General features: G+C 31.7%; 1 protein-coding gene and 1 long non-coding RNA gene across 7 annotated transcripts; one reads left to right on the top strand and one right to left on the bottom strand.

Annotated features, from left to right (window-relative positions):
* Window positions 1-1067: 1067 nt before the first annotated feature.
* LOC117573130 (protein unc-13 homolog 4B) lies at window positions 1068-19764 on the bottom strand. 6 transcript variants are annotated; one of them, XM_052007701.1, is made up of 15 exons: window positions 16351-16484; window positions 15822-16077; window positions 9718-10058; window positions 7928-7975; window positions 6393-6552; window positions 4435-5255; window positions 3196-3410; window positions 2862-3142; window positions 2703-2793; window positions 2571-2644; window positions 2122-2487; window positions 1798-2055; window positions 1569-1738; window positions 1333-1511; window positions 1068-1274 (listed from the first exon to the last, which is right to left on the bottom strand). In XM_052007701.1, the coding sequence occupies exons 1-15, from the start codon at window positions 16467-16469 to the stop codon at window positions 1183-1185; spliced, it is 3471 nt and encodes a 1156-aa protein (XP_051863661.1). In that variant the 5' UTR covers window positions 16470-16484; the 3' UTR covers window positions 1068-1182. The 6 variants fall into 6 exon arrangements, with proteins under 6 accessions (XP_051863661.1, XP_034111951.1, XP_051863663.1 ...); XM_034256058.2 differs by lacking the exon at window positions 16351-16484 and adding an exon at window positions 19586-19764 and having other exon boundaries at window positions 1069-1274; XM_034256059.2 differs by lacking the exon at window positions 16351-16484 and adding an exon at window positions 16734-16816 and having other exon boundaries at window positions 1069-1274.
* LOC127566119 (uncharacterized) lies at window positions 7443-8582 on the top strand. Its single transcript, XR_007955408.1, has 3 exons — window positions 7443-7543; window positions 8194-8291; window positions 8355-8582. It is a non-coding gene; the product is annotated as an uncharacterized LOC127566119 (long non-coding RNA).
* Window positions 19765-20790: the final 1026 nt, after the last annotated feature.

Genomic DNA, 20790 nt, shown 5'->3' with positions numbered 1-20790 from the left:
AAATTTGAAACAAACTTGATCTGCGTGCAAACATAACAAATGCTGTCGAAAAAAAATTATATCTCTATCTCTTATAGTCTCTCTCATACGATCATACGGACAGACGAACATGGCTAGATCGTCTCGGCTGTTGATGCTGATCAAGAATATATATACTTTATAGGGTCGGAGATACCTCTTTCTACCTGTTACATACATTTCCTGTCGGCACAAAGTTATAATACGCTTCTACCCTATGGGTAGCGGGTATAAAAATTGTGAAAACCGGAGCACCTAAAAACGAAAATCTGCCCTCATAAATATTTTTTCCCCTATGGAACTATGGAAGTTTTTTCTATTTTGGTATAAACATGGGCACTGGACCCTCTTGGATAATTTGAAGTAATGACACAATATTTTTTTTTTTTTAATATTTAAAGATTATTTATTGACACACAATTTAATGATCTAAATTAAAAAAAATATTTTTAGGCTAACTCCGTGCCTAAACAATAATCACCTATCTATCTATTTGAATCATTTTAACCATAATATGGTTAATATGGCCTTATTATATTGAACTTCAACACCTCACTAATTTTTTCTCGAACAAAGTCTCATTCGCATGGACAAAATTATTTGCTTTGAACTGTTTTTCGTGGATCAATTAACAGTAATTCAAATTAATTGTAATTAATTAATTCAAAACAATTAAATAAATTTAACTTACACACATTTCAACTCCACGTGCCGCAACGTCAGCGGTTCTACACGCGCAGAAATTCGACCTGCAGTCAGGTCGATGCACTACCCAGACGACATCCGAAACAGTTGCACCGGACGCAACAGTAATTAGCCAATTGGCATAAGCCAAATTCTAACATCAGCACCGTGGGACCGCCAATTAGACGGAAGACACGCAGCGAAGCTTCTGCTGTCCACGTTACCATTAGCTAGATCAACAAATCAACGCCTCTGCTAGCATCGCCGATCACCGCGGGATAGCTTACTTTTAGACTTTCAAAACATTGTTAACTTTAGTACTAAATTTAGTATATCAAGAAAAAATTTAATTTATGTATATTCAAAAGATCATTTTTATTTAAATCTGTACATTTACAAGAAATGAAATGCATGCATCTTGTGGTTTTAAATTATATGGTAAAATAAAATATTAAGTAATACCATTTCTTCAATTAAATATCAGAATGTTGACTTGGTTCTCAATTTTTTCAGGAAATCCTTAGCTTGTTTATCTCCTTGTCTATTTTCTAGAGCTCGCAGTGCCATGGAATCTAATAACAGCAAAAAATCAGCTAAAAATGTGCGCTAATTTAAAATACGTTTAATTACCTGAATATTCTGGCCTACATAGATTCATTAGAATTTGTTCCTCTTGACAAGCTCTGAGATCGGCAAACGTTATATAACATTCACCTATATGTTGGCTAGTTATTCCAAATAAATCTTTGTCCTTAATATTGAATAGAATCAGACTATTCCCATTTTTGCGTTGATCCTCTTTTAAGTCACTAACATATAAAACTGTTTTGGGATACAAGTGCATAATTTTATTTGTAAATACTTACACACTAAATTGCTCATCATAAAGAGGAAAGCAGTTTTTATTATGCACTGCAGTTTTAAATGAAGTAAATCCGATAAATCGATTCGTTGGCATCAGAGAAACTTTTACAAACGAATCGCATAGGCCGTTCTTATCCATGGGTCGCAAATTACGAGCATTTAGTATTTTAAGCTAAAATTATAAATCAGATAGACTAAGCTCAAAACATTTATATATTACTTGACACTTACCGTTACCTCAGAATCTGTAAATTGAGCGCTAATTGCTAGTTGGCCAAAAATGGCAGTCGATTCTTCTTTTTGATATTTCAATCGATCGAGATAATATTGATGGATTAGTTCGGAAGTTTCTAGAGCATATAGATCCAGTCTTGTCTCAATTTCCAACAAAATTTTAACATCCGTTACGGCGTTATCAATTTTAAAACACGATATCATTGTGCGAAGAGTCTCCCTTAAATTTTGGAAAAAAGCTGGAGGGCGTCGTTTCTAAAAATATATAAATTAAGATAAGAAACCTTCGGGTTGAAATTTGTGTATTTGTTTAATAGTTACATCCAGATTCAACTGAATAAGATCATAAATGATTATTGACAATTCAGCCCAAATACAGTCCAAAATTCTACTGAAATTGACTTCGTTGAGGGTTTTATAAAGTGTTTCTAGTGACTGCTCTAAGTATATCATCAACCTTTCCATGGAATTGGAATCTTTGTGCAGTACTTCCGCTCCTTCAGTTAGAAATCGTCGAATTGGGGGAGACATTTTATGCGCCACATGCTCAATTAATTCAACGATTTGATTACGTTGGGTATCAAGGGCATTATCGATAACTGCCTTAATAGTATTGGTACATCGCTCTGCCTCTAGATTTGATCTGAACTCTCCTATTCGTTTTATTACATCTTCACTTCCAAGTTCCTTGACAAAAATAACAAAAACATTAAAAAAACACACGTTATTGTAATAACAAAATAAAAAAACTGACTACATATGAAACAAACCTTAATAAATGACGGTAAGCTTTGCCGAATGTAGTCCATATTGTTAATGGCCAAACACCATTCTTCTGATAGCACTGAAAAATTAACATTACAATAGTAATAAGGATATTTCCAATAAAATAAATTACTAACTAAACATATCGCCGTCTTCACCCATCTTAGTTAAACTCTCTACTCGCCGAGACATTCGCTGCGCATAAAACACACAACATCGACATATATCCTGATTGTAAATAAAATGAATAGGATTATAGAGATAACGTACACAAAAAATTCAATTTTATTTCTTACATTCACAATTTTAGCAACAAATGTGTATGATCCTTCCACTTCTGGCCAGTCCAATTGTTGCCAAAATATTTTTATTTGATAAAAAATAGCTAATGTGTCCACTGCGGATGAACTATATTTTACAGTTTCATCAACAGCATGAAGTTGGTCCAAATCTATGGCTTTCTGAATGCGGTTAAGTGCCTTTATAACTGAAATATCTAGCCAGTGTGTCACACCTCTTTCAAACCATTGATAGAAATCAGACATTTGTAGCTTATCATTGGGACTTAGTGATAGGCCTAAGAATAACGAAATTTAGCAGAATCAAACAAATATTGTAAAAGATACAAACCTAAGACAATGTATCGCTTGAGTACCAAATAGGCTTCGAATAATGTGGTTCCCATATTCACATTATCAATATTTGGTAAATATTCGAATTGATCATCGGGAACATCCAACATTTTAATGTTTGAACATACACCTATTACTATTGCCTTGCACATTTCCGTTAGCTTCAAATCGTAAAATAAGTATAATATTGTGGAATAGTTTAACCGAATTTTGCTGTAAGAAAAATATATTCAAATATATATGTATAATCATGGTATCAATATTAATTGGCGGGTCTGTATCTCTGCCAATATCAAAATATAATTTTTTCTATGAGCTAAATTTGCTTGCTAATATATTTTTGCTTATCTGTCATCATATCAACCTATATCTTAAACAAGGACGTGTGAGAGATACCCGCTACTTATTTTCAATTAAAGTAAAGCCGGGCAATATTCTTAAAATTTATGAAATTAATTTACTATAAACATCGAAATATACCAAATCCTATATTTTGTATATCGATATACTATTAAACTCAAAATATACCATAGAGTACAAATTTGGCAAGATTATCAATCAAACCAACTAACATTTGACAGCAGTAGCCTTTTTTCCTATATAAAACAAGTAAGAAAGCTACAGTCGAGTGTGCTTGACTGTGAGATACCCGCTACCCATTTTGAATAAAAGCAAAATATTGCGGTATGTTTTCAAAATATACTGAAATAATACACCACAAAAATTCTTAAAAATATACTAAATTGTATATTTGGTATATTGATGTGGTTCTTCGCTCAATGTATACTATAGAGTGCAAAATATACCACATTATCAGCCAAAGCATATAGCTTTAAAATTACGCTTGTTCGATTTTTGTCAATTTGCGGTGCGGAAGTGGGAGTGGCAAAATTTTTAAACAAACTTGATCTGCGTGAAAACATAACAAATGCTGTCGAAAAAAAATTATAGCTCTATCTTTTATAGTCTCTGAGATTCAGTGTTTCATACGGACAGACGGCCAGACGAACAGATGAACATGGCTAGATCGTCTCGGCTGTTGACGCTGAGCAAGAATATATGTATATACCTTCTACCTGTTACATACATTTCCTGTCGGCACAAAGTTATAATACCCTTCTACCCTATGGGTAGAAGGAATATAGACGTTTGACATTTAGTTGTTCTTCGCTTCTATACTATGAGTAGTGGAAGTAAGCATATAAAACAGTTAATTTTTCAGATGATTAATACGTACTGATAGAACAACTTATCAAAATATTCCATTGCACGTTGAAGATCTGATCGAATCATTTGTATTATTTGAATTAGATATTGCAATTTTTCTTCATCGTTTTCATTATCTTTTATTTGTTTACTTCCTTCCATAATGTGTTCGAACCAATCCTTTGCTCCATTATTTATAGCATCCACAATAATGGTATCAATATTGTTCGACTCTTCACAGTTGACTTTTTCGATCCAACCATACACAGTTGACGGAAATATGTCAATTTCCGGTGGAATTTCAAATGTTTTAATCTTTGCTAGAATATCCAATACATCGCTAAGTGCTTTTAGTATTTTATTATCACCGATATTTTTCAAACGTAGTTTCCTCAATACCGAAAAACAAGATGGTAAAATTCGCTTTGCTCCGTCCCAAAATATTTTCACATCTTCTGAATCATTCTGCAAACAGTTTATTGTGGGAACCAATATGTCCAGTATGGAATTAAAAAGTATAAAGCTAAGTTTATGAGTTTCGTGGACTGTACTATAAGCGTGCCATTGACTAACTGCACAATCGTATGATGAAAGCCCGCTTTGAACAGCATGCTGGGTCCTTATAGCTTCTGCCATTGAACTAAATTTTCCATTCCACCAATAATTGGCAACCTGAGATGTATCTAATTCGTGTATTAGCAATAGTTTCAATAGGTGTTTATGTTCTTGAATTGCAACATTCTTGTTTTTTTCAGCACTTAGTGCGACACTAACAAACACTGAACCTCGGCTTTTAGTCTTGGTGCCCTTCTCCAGATTATACCAATGTGTGAGTCCTGAAATTGGAATAGACTGATCGAAAAAATTATAAATTAGAATTTTTAGTTCATTTAAAATTGCAGTGTGCAAATTAATTTATATAGACTCAATATCTTTTATTATTGGTTTTACAGGCTTGAACCATCTACGTTGTTAGCCATGCCCCGACAACAGTTATAAAATTACTTTGCTTCAATGTGATTCTATGATGCAAGAGTTTTCACAAAAGGCGCATCACGCGAACAGCTCTTTAAGTGTAAACCAGTAAGAAAGCTATAGTCGAGTGTGGTTCAAAATTTGCCAAATCAAAATATTTAAAAATAGTAAAAATATAAATAGCATAACTATATAAATCGCATTAAAAAAAATGAAACAAAATGTGTATGTATTTCCGACCGGGACTCGAACTCGCACACCACAATTACTATAGTAATTATTGTATATACCTTAAAAAAATATATATCTATGTATGTACTTCGGACCGGGACTCGAACCGGCACACCACCATATGTTGTGCACTACCAGCACAACCATCGCAGTCTTTATGCAGCCGCTACTTAACTTCAAACATCGAAGACACGAGCAATTGTTGTCGTGTTCATCTTCGTTGCAAAACTACACATTCATACACACACCAATACAGGCGAGCATGTAATCACAGAGACGCGTACATATAAACGAAAGCATAGCAGGCATTTTTGTCCATACTAAAGTATTTCTTTAATAACTTCGACAATTTTTATCTGATCGCAACCAAAATTCAGAAATCACAATAACTATAGTTGTGATTGAATTCGCAGCTCTAGCTCAAAGATTGCGCTTGTTATTCGATTTTTATTGATTTGCGGAGACGGGAGTAGGCGTAGCAAAATTTTGAAACGAACTTGATCTGCGTGCAAACATAACAAATGCTGTCGAAAAAAATTATAGCTTATAGTCTCTGAGATCTAGGGGTTTATAAGGGCAGACGGACATGGCTATATCGTCTCGACTGTTGACGCTGATCAAGAATATATATACTTTATAGAGTCGGCGATGCTGAGATCGAGGTGGTCATACAGACAGACAAATAAGTTAATAGAGTTTAATAACAAATCGAATTCTTATTATGGATAAATTACTGGAAAAAGAAGAATTCAATATGGAGGTGTACATAAAAATGTACTTTACCTTAAGTGTAACAACAGTACGTCCAATTAACTCGTTATCATGTTTTCCTGAAGAAGCAGTTACCGCAATTTCTTTCATTAGTCTACTGAGACCTCTTACACCTCGAACATCCAAAATTTTGTTAAACTTTTCCTTGAATGTCTCTGCAGCATCAAAATCCCTACAAAATAATTAAGAACAAATATGATAAACTTTAAAATATAATACGATAAAGTTAAAAACGGTTACCATTAAATACTTTACAACAAGCGCAATTAACATTACATTGTTAGAAATTGGTCAAACTAAGAAAAATGTCTTCAAATCAATTTTCTTAGCATGGAAGAAAGTAAAAGTTGGTACCAAAATAATATAGAGTTAGTAAAATATTTACAATTAAGTTGCATCATTCTTTAATTATATCCAATACTCTCATTAAAAGAGCAACACAAAATTATAAATACATATTACATAATTATGGTAATTCATACAAACAAAACTAGATTTATCTTTACTTTTTCATTAAAAACAAAATATAATATAAACAAAAAATTTGTATACAAATATCAAAAATCTATTTTATGCATAATATTGCTAGACGGCAAAAACTATCGAGAGGGCTATAAATCAAAACACTTTTTTCCTTCTAAACTTATTTCATATCTATTAAAGTGACTCTTCTCATATCCAATGCATTTTCAATTCTTCAACTATGCTAAAAAATCCTGTTCGGGCATATTTTTAAATTTCCGTTTTGGTTTTTTCTTTTGTATCTTTTACCGCTTCCCATAGGGTAGAAGGGTCTCTCCGACCCTATAAAGTATATATATTCCGAGACTATATAGCCATATCCCTCGGGCCTATTTCTCAGAGACTATAAATGATAAAACAATAATTTTTTTCGATAGCACTTGTTTTGTTCGCACGCAGATCAATGATTGTTTGAAATTTTTGCCTCCCCCACTGCCACCCAACGAATTGACAAAAATCGAAAAACATGCGTAATTTTGAAGATAGTCTCAATAGTACATACAATAATAACTATAGTTTTTATGATTGGTGAAAATTTGGTTACAATCAGATCAAAATTTTAGAAGCTAAATAAGAAATACTTCTGTACGGGCACACACGCCCACTTACTACTGGTCTTAGTAGCTTTGACTGACAATCTGGTATATTTTCTACTATTTATATATTTGTATATTTTAAAATTAAAACCGCACTGTTTTTCTTTCATCTTAAATGAATAGCGGGTATCCCACACATTCGACTGTAGCTTTCTGACTTGTTTACCTTGAACTCATCTGTTGATTTCAATGGTCCCGGCATTTTTGCGAATTCAATGCTTTTTTAACTTCTATTGAAAATCATTTTATTTAATTACTGTTATTTAAGAAGCTTTACAACCTGTTCAACGTTATACATATCAAAACTAACACATATCTTGAATCGAAAATATGGACATGGACATTAAACCTTTTTCGCGATTTACCAGTCTCGATACTTTTTTGCCGAAATTATTACATAAATTCATTGACTCAATGTATAGTACTTACCAAATTTCAATAATCAAAGCTTCTTCTCGATGTCCTTCAGAAATTGGTCTATAAAATATACGTAAAACACATGAACATTAGTGATATTCCTGACCTGATTCTTGTACGGTATCGACAACCTCTACAATATCCTATCCTGAAATTGCTCAGAATCCTACTTTAGAGACTTTACTTGATAATATTACAATACTTACGCTGAAATTATGTTAATTACCGATAAACCTCATTGTCCCTACAAACTATTGGTTATCTGCCGCCGACTATAGATACATTCATAATGTCAACTGATTTGAAAGAAAGAAAATAAAAGAACACTTTTTTGCTTTTGTGTTTAAAATGCAGCAAGACTGACTCGCATACAATGGTAAGTTCATCTTGCGTAAATCGCTTCTTAATTATCAAATGTGCAACTATATAACAATTTCAGGAAGGAATTGATCTTCTGTAAGGGTATTGATAAGAATACGTTTTGGAAAGATAATACAAAGAAACCCGTCGGGTGATACGTTAGTGGACATCAACTATTTAATTTATTTGCTCGGCTTGCCGATATGGAAAGTCTAAAGCCCAATCAATAAAATTGGATCAAGAATTTTTAAGTTATTAGATTCATGAGGGTACTTCGTCTTGTATGTCAGGAGGGGTCCATTTTTATACCCGCTACCCATAGGGTAGAAGGGTATTATAACTTTGTGCCGGCAGGAAATATATGCGAAAAACTTTAGTGAGTTTTTAGGTTGTGTTATAACATCGCATTTCTATACGAATCAAATACACTTTTGTTTGATTTAAAAGAACTTATTTCTGACTCCATCTCGAATCCGAAAATTTAATTATGCTGCCGGCAACAATTTTTGTTATGGTGAGCAGCTGATAAATCCGTCACCATGAGTTATCGCATACTTTTAGTGGAATGAAAAAGCAAGTTAAAAATACTTGTATAGCGAAACGGATGGCATTAATTTTGTTGAAGTTGGGTAAAATATATATTTTTATTAATCTGAAGTGGGCGAAGCAAAAAATTAAAACAAATGTGATCTGCGTGCAAACATAAAAAGTCCTATATTAAAGCTCTATCTCTTATAGTCTCTTAGATCGTCTTGGCTGTTGACCCTGATCAAGTACATATATACATATGTATATATACATATATACATATGTATATATACATATATACATATGTATGTATAAGTACATATATACTTTATGGTGTCGAAGATGACTCCTATTGCCTGTTATATACATTTCCTGCAGGCACAAAGTTATAATACCCTCCCAATCCGTAGTGGGTTTTAAAATGAGGTCATCTGTGATACACTCACATTTTACAAAAACTAATATTTACTTCAGAATTCTCCAAAAAATGTAAATTAAAAGCCATAATTTATGAGCAATAACGGTTGCCAAACAAATGAGCAACTAATGTCATCAGCTGTCTTTGTAAAAGTGACCCATAATGCTTATATGTCGGAATAAGTCAGAAAAATTAAAAAAAAAAAAATACAATTAATAGTACATAGAATTTATATGGTTAACTGTGTCAAACGCATTTTCAAAGTCAATTATAGTCCGTTATATTCGAAACTGCTGTTGTACAACATCTTTAATATTTTCTGAAGCCTTGTTGGCTTTCACTCAACAGAGAATGCATAAACTTCTAATTTAGGTAGGTAGGTATAGGTATTACAATCACTTCTTTCCATTTGTTAGCAAATAGACAAGTCATTAACACAGTGCTAATAAGGGTGAATTGTGTAAGAATATTATTTGAACTACTTTAAATTACTTACAATGAAAAGTGTTCCTCCCAAATTGGATTTAAGGTGGCAGTTTTAACGGATGAATTGTAACGATGGGAACTATTAGATTCCAAGAACAAAGTTACGAACGGGTCAGACAGACCATTTGAATCCTTTGGTAGTAAGTTTTCTGCTTTTATGATTTCCACATTTAATCTAATTTTGGGTGGCTCTTTATTTTTAGCAATCTCCAAAATCTCATTATGGGTTGAATTAGGCATTTTGAATACTTCTTGGGCAAACTCAACCATGGTTTTTGTATATTCTTGGCTTAGGTCACAGCCAATGTTGTTGTTAATTTCAAATAAAATTTCTTCATATAAATCGTCAACCTGAAAATATATATAATTTTAAAATAAATTGTTTAGATATTGTTGTTTCCAACGTAGAGAAATTCATTTTATTATTTTATTAATTACGATTCAATTATAAGAGGATTTGCATTTTACTTTTAAGTTCCTTAAAAAAAAACATCAGTCATTAAACATCAACTCATTAAATATCAACTTAAATCGAAAATTCATAGTCGTGAAGTTTTAGCCAAATTAAGTTAATTAAGTTCAAATCCTACAGTGAAAGCGTGTGAGGCATTTTCTCGTAAAGAGAAAAGCATTTACACCAAAATGACAATGAATGTGAATTTGATAAAACCAAATCAGACGGGTGAGCATCGGCTTGAAGAGATCAGGAGCTGTCCAATGTCCCAAGGTGAGAAAAATCTATTCCAATCTACAAATCTAACCAACCAAATCGTTAGATCGCGATCAGAAAGAATAACACAAATATTATTAATTATAACAAAATATATAAGCGTCATCAAAAGCTCATGTCAGAAAAAAACAGAAAATAAAAAGAAAGAATTTTTCCTTTCAAATCGAATATTGTTTATTACAGGGACCACAACCATTATTATTTTTTAAATAAACATGTAAGAAAGCTAAGCAAGCTATCTGTTTTGAATAAAAGCAAAACAGTACGATATTATTTTACCCATTTTCAATAAAAGTTATTTAGACTGTTTAATTTAATATATCATAGTAAATGAGCGACATTGTCAACCAAAACATGTAAGACTCGAGTGTGCAGCGCCGATGTCTCTCGATTGTAGATTTCTTACTCGTTATATTGTGATCAACCACATTTTCACTGATCCTTCTCTACGGATAAAGCTCCCACATGATAGAACCTGCATCCACTGCTGCATGTGTCTGTGTATATGTAGGTTCCAAGACTAGCTAATGTTTATGTTCAAATACATACATATGGACATACTTACATATATAGAAACAAACATTTGAATAGCCTCCCAATTTTTGTGAAATTAACACAGTACTTGGGTAGAATGTTTACTTACAGTCATTGAATGACAAACGGCCTTCGAGTGAGATTCCAATAAATTCTTATGTACTCCACGAAAATGCTGACTTGATATACTTCCATTCCTGTTAAGAATTCGTTTATGTCTCTCTGGCGTTTCATTTAATGAAAGTGTAGACAACACTTTACGCGCATGATAGTTCTCTTGATAAATCGTTCGATTTAAACTTAAAGTTTTTAATTTTTTACCAGATGAATTACGTTCACATTGAGTAGTTAAAAATCGGGGCAATGATAAATTACTCATTTTCAGTACACGGAACGCAATGTTCAAATATAAAATATTTAACAAACTTTTAAATTAGAAAATTACGTTGAGCATTTAATATTGCGATTATGCAAATATTTTGATACTTTTTCATTTAACCATTGAAACACATATTTAACAAATACTTCAAAGGGGTAAGAAAAATTAAATTGAACAGCTCTGTAACAATGCTAATACGTTGGCCGTGAGCTTATTTAAGTGTGTATGAGTAAAATTCAATTTCATTATTATTTCTATAGCAGATGCTGAAGATCTCCAAAGAGAAAAACATTTTAATTTTAAAGTGCTCTGAGAGAACGATTTATTTTTGGAACTGAGAGAAAAGCTTAATGATAATGGAATATGTGATTTCTACAGTATTCAAGAAAAGCTGTTCACATTAAGTGTAAATATCTACATGTGCATACATATCCATGTGTACATTATGCAGATAAGTATTTTCTAAAACAAACATCTATATGTAAAATGAAAATCGTTCCTTAGGAATAATGTTAATTTGCTTGAAGGTCGAACTTTGGTTAATTTAATAAAGAGATAAGTTAGATCATGTAGATTAATGTCATTTTTTTAAGCATTTATGTAAGATTTACATTTTTGGTAAGCGGAAAAGAATATGGGTCTATATAATATTTCGGTTATAATCGCATTAGGATTAAAAAAAAAAGTCTAAATATTTAGTACTTTATAAATTCTAATTTATTTATTAATTATGCAAACTAGGATAAAAATAATGTATAATAAAATTAAAATTTCACTAAATAAAAATATTTTTACTTTACAGTTCTCCAACTGTATGCAACCTTTATTAATCACCTTTAATCAATAATATGAACTATAATTAAGTGAAACTAAGTTGTATAATTTCGATAAGCTTTATTGTTTTAAATTTGTCGTCGCTCACTACATTCCCATTGCACTATGGTCCAAAAGCCCATATTTTTGGCATAAACTCTAAAAATGGACCTAAGATTCTGAAAATTTGCACAAATATCTGGGAGAGAAAGATAGAATTTCGAAAAAAATTTTGTGTCAATTTGACCACGCCTTCCCCACGCTTCCATATAACCGTTCGTATGAAACACTGGATCTCAGAGACTATAAGAGATAGAGCTATAATTTTTTTTCGATAGCATTTGTTATGTTTGCACGCAGATCAAGATTGTTTCAAATTTATGCCACGCCCACTTCCGCCTCCACAAATCAAAAAAATCGAATAACAAGCGTAATTTTAAAGCTAGAGTTGCGAATTTTGGTATATACAAAAATTACTATAGTTAGTTATGATTCATGAAAATTTCTGCGATCAGATAAAAATTGTCGAAGTTATTAAAGAAATACTTTGAGCAGCGCTGCATGAGAGAACTCATAAACACCTGCAACATGTACTGTTATTTCGAAATGGGGCAAAAACGGGCAAAAACCATTACTAAAAATGGATTCTATAGAGATTTGTTAAAAATATTACATTTTTACCTTTAAGGCACTTGGAGGCACTTAAAAGAAAAGCTTCACAGAACACATTTACTTTTGTTAGAATAAGCTAGAACAACACATTTGCAACACATTAGACAAAACAACACAAACATTTAGAAATATAGACAAACGTTTAGTAACTATTAATTCACATACCTTGACCTTTATTTTCCATTTACACACTTTTAACTTTTAATGTTTGGTTCAATTGATTTACGAGCTGCAAGTCGTCAAAATTTTCGCGGGTTTTTTGTCTAAAACAAAACAACACTGAACAGTTGACTTTAAAAGCGCGCAAAAAATTAGGGGTATTCCGAAAAAATCTTATGAATTTTATTTTATATCATATAAGTATTAAAGATACCAAGAAAAAAATTAAACAACACTATTTCACAAAAAAAAAATTCGTTTATGCCAAAAATTTGGGCTGTTGGACCATAGTGCATTGGTACTTCCCGCTGCATGCATATATACATACATACTAAATGTGAGAATTGTATGTGCCCGTGCTTAAATTGAAACATATTTAATGTAAGCTCTGCTTTGCAACGACTCCAATTATTTATTATTTTAGTGAATTAAAGTTTTTTTTTTACTTTTAAACTTTTAATTTTTATTTTTGTTTTAGAAACTATAAACACTAAAACGTATGAAACGCTATATTTTGAATATCAATTTACTGCATAAATATTTATTCTAAGACTTGTATTTATTTGCGATCAAACTAGATCTGCGAACAACAATCTAATAATTTTTAAAAACTACATTGTCGGTTATTGTTGGTGTAAGATGCCCACATCTTCAGTAAAATGACCGATTACAATATTTTTTCAGTAGTCACAAGTTTTTATCGTATATATGAAAGAAAGCCTTAAAACTACCCCTACAATTATTTTTTTCGATATGCATGGGGGTTGGGTGTGACACAAATAAAAATAAATTTGATTTGCGCAATGGAAAATATAGATATTTTTGTTTTAGATCGTGAGATTTAGATATTTATACGAACAGTCCGAAACAAGTAAGAAAGTTAGTCGAGTGTGCTCGACTGTGAGTTACCCGCTACCTATTTTGAATAAATGAAATATATTTTGCGGTATTTTTCTCAAAATATACTGCAAAATACTAAAAATATATCAAATGATATATTTGGTATACGGATATAGTATCGCATTCAAAATATACCATAGACGGCACAATATACCAGATTGTCAGTCAAAGCAACTAAGGTACAAAAGTATTGCCCATCCAAAAGTATTTCTTTAATAATTTCAATTTTTATCTGAGCGCAACCAAATCAGGAATCACAGCTACTATAGTAATTATTGTATATGGGCAATTCTTGAAAATGGTAAACCACGACCGAAAAAAAAATCTTCACATTCATCGTATTTTTTTGTATAATGTCATAAAGAAATATCCAAATTTTCATAATACAATGGATCCGTAGCATATCTCCGTTGTTTTTATAAAAAAAATTTGCCTGCAAACTGAAAAAATGTAATTTTTTCACTTTTAGCTCCTTTTGTATGCATTTTTATGTTTTATTATTTCACAAAGAAAACATATGAAATGTTTGCTCTTTTTCTACCAAATCTCTTTATTGCAATCCAATAAGAGAAAAAATGTTCAATTAACTGTTAATTTCTATTTTGCTTCTTATCTATGTTCTAATCGTACGTTCGCGACCGAAAACATCATTTTATTGTAATTGCTCCGCAATAAGTGCAAGCAGGTGGATGAAACTTCGCGTGTTAAGTGATTTTTGTATATATATTTTAAATATAAAAAATCGTCTAACCAATTTTTTTTTATTGATTGTCAAAGTAGCGTACGTTTGCGACCTTACCTATAAGCATATGTCGATTTTTACTAGCGTCGCATGGATTTAAAAAAAAAATTTTTTTTTTTGTTTTTGAAAAAACTATGTCGTTTGCAGTTACTTTTTACTTGTTAGTTATTACTTATTACTTATTACATATTTTTCTTGGTATTAATAAATTTCATTACATATGTCATATTTAATAAAAATTTATTTTTTGCTTTATATGTTATTAGACACATTAAATTGAGTTAAATCCGTTTGTTTTTTATGAAAATTGAAGTTATTAATCAAAAAAGTTGAGGTAAAAATAAAAATTTAATAAACAATTCAACATGGAAAAATCGTACGTTCGCGACCGGAACTTAATTAAATTAATAATAAATAAATGAAGATATTTTCTTGGGAGTAGACTTAATAGAAAGCTACATGATTCTATTTTAAAAGTAAAGTTATTTCTTTAAAATATTTCGTCTCAATTCGCAGAGTTTTACATTTTACTGTATTAAGCCAAAGTCGACTTCCGTTTTGCGTACGTTCGCGACCGCATGTTTTTTGACAATATTATGAAAATTAAAAATCGATAAGGCCCATAATTTACACTAACCAAAGAGCTAAACAAATGCTATCGAAGAGTAAAAAAGTTTCTGGAAACGTTTGTTTTCGATTTTATTTTTTAATTTATCTCGTACGAACGTACGTTCGCGACTTTGAGAAATGCCCAATACCAAAAAATACCAAAAAATACCAAAATTCTCTAGCTTTAAAATTACGCTTGTTATTCGATTTTTTGATTTGCGGGGGCGGAAGTGGGCGTGACAAAAATTTGAAACAAGCTTGATCTGCGTACAAACATAACAAATAAAAATCATAGCTCTATCTCTTATAGTCTCTGAGATCCAGTGTTTTATACGGACGGACGGACATGGCTAGATCGTCTCGGCTGTTGACGCTGATCAAGAATATATATACTTTATAGGGTCGGAGATGCCTCCTTCTATCTGTTACATACATTTCCTGCCGGCACAAAGTTATGATACCCTTCTACCCTGTGGGTAGCGGGTATAAACATTTGTATAGTACATTCTATGTACTTAAGATGATCTAAAAATGTTTCCACACCTTCAGAAAAAGAAACAGTATTTTTCAACTTACATTCATACAAATCCCTTTGTCGAAAAGTGCTTCACTAATGTTTTCCACCGCAGATACACTATGTAGACTCTGTACTTCAACTTCAACACAATTGGCATCTTTAGTCAATCCACTGTCTGTACAAGATCCATCATCACTTTTATCCTCATCACGAAATGGAGCTAAGGAAGTTTCAAACGTATGTTCTTCATATTGCGATTTTTGGCGTAACAAATCTCCGAACTTTTCAAAAAAACCTCCATCGGAATCCTGTAGCCTAAAATTAAAAATATTAACGACTTTTTAATAATAATAATAATAATAATAATAATAATAATAATAATAATAATAATAATAATAAATAATAATAATAATAATAATAATAATAATAATAATAATAATAATAATAATAATAATAATAATAATAATAATAATAATAATAATAATAATAATAAACCCTATAAGTAGAGGGTATAATAAATATATATTTTGCTCATCTGGGAAAAGTTCTTTAAGCAGATGTGGAACTGCTGACATGACATCCACCTACACTCTAGTATAGGAGTATCGAGATCTTTGTGCTGGGAACTGCGAAACGAAGTGACGCCGCTCACGCACACGGAAGTTTCTTTTAATGGAGTTACGCGCAAAAAACACGATTTCGCACATCAGTGCTTAACTTGTTGCATCCGTAAACGACAATCTTGCAATATATAATATACAAAATAAGCCAAAAAATTTACTTTGGATGAAAATGTTTACAAACCAATTTCCTTTTTTCAATTTTTTTTAACTGTGGTTGTTTAGCCATCGTTTTTAATTATGTATATATGCTAAATGATGAGTACTGTGACATACAATTTTTGTTATTATGGCTTTATAATTACGATTTGTTCATATTTATATTTAATTTAATAATGAATATTGATATACCTTCCACTTCCACATGTAGGTATGGCATGTTGCTTCCTAAATTGTTTTATTCTGTCCCTGAACTTCATTTATATATAGAAGTAATTCACAACTTGTATAATTTAAATGGAGAGCGTCCTCAAGAAAATAATATACTCATTGAATTACGAGTTACACACACCCAAACACGTATATAATTTTTAGCGTTTAACATTCTTATTTACATAAGTCTGTAATGCAGAGCAACAAAGTAAAGATAACAGTAAAAATAAAATAAAAGAACTGCTTTCTAACACCGCTATTGTGTAACTATTTCAATAGACATAAACAGAACAGGCCAAAGCCAAAAATTAGGGAAACGTGACCATCGCAACACAACAAACAATACACACACACCCACTTACAATTTGAATATTTTTACATACATGTGTATGTGTGTATATGTGGACATGGATGCATGATGGCTTCACGCTTCGTGAACTTGGGAACACAATTTTATATGGAAAGTTATATGCAGCTATAGAGTCCATAGTATGTAAATACAAGTAAACCTACACCTACATACATACATGATGTGTATGCATGTATGTGACTACTATGTTCAACCTATTGTATGCAGTTAAGCGCATATAACATTCCTGGAGTATAGCGACTGTGTTCATTTAGTACGCATACATGTACATATGTATGTTATATGGGGTGTACTGAAGGGTACATTCCCTCAGTTTCATTGGGAATTGTAGCTTCCGTCGACCAACGAATTTGGTGCCGCCTTTCGATATAATAATTTCCGAGCTTTCATGGTAAGGTAGTGTTGGGTTGCTTATGAGTGAGTGAACAAAAAAGAGTTGTTCACTAAACTGAGCGTGTGAAGATGTTCCTTCCTTTTTGTTCTTTATTGTTAATATTTGCTCACTTGCTCATTTTTGTTCACTTCCTCCTTTCTGTTCACCTGCTCACTTGTTCATTTGTGCTTAGTTACTCTTTTTTTGCGCACTTTGTTTCATTTCATAGAGTGCAAAAATTAGCAGAATTCTATCACCGCCAAAACTGTTTACAATTTTAAAATTTTTGATGATTTAGGAAACCAGTAAGCCAAGTGTAAATATTGCAAGACCACTTTAAGCTGCAAATCTCAGAGCAATTTGTCCCGACCCTTGAAGAAAATAAATACACACATACATATGTATGTATAAACTGTTTTTTGCCATAACTCTTTATTAGATGGACAATTGTAAGATTCCAAGAATATGGTCCATGAAATAATATTGATTTTATTCGTTTCAAATACCTTGTTTTTGCATGGATATAAATAACCATTTTACGGATTATATTTTTTAATTAAAATTTTGGTACATAACATTATTTCATTTAGTTGTCATTATTTTACCATTCCAAATCAGTGTCACCCAAGAACTGTTGTGTTAAATTGGTGGAAAAAAAAATATACGCGAATGGCTTTGCTCCTTCGAATCAAACTAATAATCTTCCATTGGATCGCATCGGCGATTTTCTCATTCCTCTGTCCATTTCCTATTGGTTTATGGACTGATGCGGTGGTTCTACTTTTTAAAAATGTTCAGTGATGTGACTGAGCTCTAGTGCTATCGTGACAATTTTCAAATTCTATTTTTTCCACATACACATTTGTATTTCTATTACCCTTTAATTCTCGTTATTAACACATTTTTACATTATGGCGCTAACTGGGATCGACAATCAGAAAATTACATAATCAAAATATACCACATTTCAATATATTAAAACGCTCACCTATTGAGAGGAATTAATAACTACATATATGCATACATACATATAGTACAGTGGATCACAGCTTATTTCAACCACCACCAACCGACAACTTTGAATCAGTCATCATTCATTCAATAATTTAAGCGCCGAATTTTAGTTTAATGTATTAACATACAAGATATTCTTCATTTATCCTCTAATGTTTTGTTTACTACTGAAAAACAAAAAAATGGCGAAAAAAAGTACCACAGCTTATTTCAACCAGCAACTTTGCAGCTGTACGAAGTTCAGTTTCCTAGGAAAATAGCGGTTCTTTATTTAACCGCTTTGTGCTTTGAGTTGCTTTGTGCATAGTATTTTCAATGTTTAGAAGTTACATTTTCGACATTTTAAGACTTAGATATGTATCAGGAGACAAGCATATTTTACAAAATGGGTCCGTGAACCACAATTGAGAAGGAAAATCACGTCAGAACTCCATTAAAGAATGGATATTCCCGTCGAAAAATTTATGAAATGGTGCATCTAAGTGTTTCAACGGTGCAGAACATCATTTCACGGGGTTTTTTTTGCGAAAATATAGTGCATGAGAAGGCTAAAAATGTACGCAATACAATTTTTACTGAGACCGTCGCGTTACAAAATAAACTACATACATACTTACTTCTTTATCACTGAAACATATAATATATTAATAACAACCACAGCTCTAAAGATACTTTTGTGACTCAAAATGCATACTGGGAGCAGTGTACTAGTCAAACTGGATTTTCTATAAACATATGTACATACATATGTACATGTGTATTGTATGTATAGAATGTGTGTCATTCAGCAAGTTCAACATTTACAGACATACATACATACATACATATCTATAAACATATAGTATAACCATTACTTCGTACATATGAACAATTTTTTTATTATGATCGTAGTTATAGACAAATAAGTAACAATGTTATTTGAACCTTTTACCCATTGCTAGAATTCAAGAAGAAAGCTGTGATTCACCTTTTAAGCAGACCTACATACATACATATGTATATGTATGTATGAATGCACTTATACATGTATGTATAATTCTGTATGTACAGATGTACATATAATTAATTACTTACTGGTGTTCATGCTCCGTTGGAGGGTTCATTTTAATCTCCTGCAATTTGTTGAAGAAACCTTTCCACATTTGTTCCTCATCCATTTTCCAGGTAAATTTCTGTGATCGAGGAGCGAAAGAATTTTATAAGGCAAGAGCTCAAAGCACAAAGACGGCACGAATCGAACTGATGTTATTTCAGCAATGACTCAAAGCTTTTCTCTCATTTGTGATGATTTTGTTAATCTATATTTACATTTATAATAAACCCTTAAGTACAACATAAAAATTGAGTCTCTGAAAACTTGACCCAACTTACATATATAAATTATTGTTTTAAAAGGGGAAGTAGTGTCATGAACCAATTCAAAAGCCTGTTCTTATAGGGTCTAAATCATCTCGTTAACATATGGATGTACATATGTAAGTATAAACAATTGACCAAGAAAGTTTCTTTAGGCTCACATTAGTTTTTACAGCCTCCATACTAGGGCTGCAAACAAAAACAATATTATTATCGATTTTTTAGAAAAAGCTCCATAAATGTATGTTTTTGTTGTCAACTTTGACGTGAATTTTTTTTTTGCCGCTTTTACGGAAAAACAGGTGCCCAGAATGTAAACAACCACATTCCACATTATAAATAAAAGACCTATCAAAGTAATCAATTTCGCGTATCTTTACACGCATATTTATTGTCTAGGGTGAGTCCGTTTCGATATCTCTTCGATAAAATATCGCGTGACTGAAAAAAATATACCGAAAATAATGTTCGATATTTCCACGTTTTTGATCGATATTTATGCAAGTGCTTACATCATAGCCAATTTTATGAATATTTTTGCGACTTCGTTTTTTTTAAAGAATTGCAAAGATTTTTTAAATATATTTAAAAGCGTTAAAATTTGATAAATATCTAGCTAAATAGTTCACATCATTGCCGTATCATCAATGATGCGTCCGCATAGACTGTCCTCTTACGTAAATTCGCTTATAGAATGATGCGGCGGAAAAATGGAATGATGCAGAAAGAACGGAAATTTTAAACAATGCAGCACAGTCTAAACTGCTGCTGAAATGTGACATTTCAAATATATTTAAATATATGGCTCATATTATTACAACCTTATTATGTAGTTGTCTACGATTCCGAAAGCATTTGGAAAAATTATAATTTCTCAACTGCATTATCTGTGTAAATCTATAATTTCAACTTACCAACATGGG

The sequence above is a fragment of the Drosophila albomicans genome, chromosome 2R, assembly GCF_009650485.2.
Source record: "Drosophila albomicans strain 15112-1751.03 chromosome 2R, ASM965048v2, whole genome shotgun sequence".
In the NCBI taxonomy this organism is placed as follows: Eukaryota; Metazoa; Arthropoda; class Insecta; order Diptera; family Drosophilidae; genus Drosophila; species Drosophila albomicans.
This window is presented reverse-complemented; position numbering and strand designations above follow the sequence as displayed.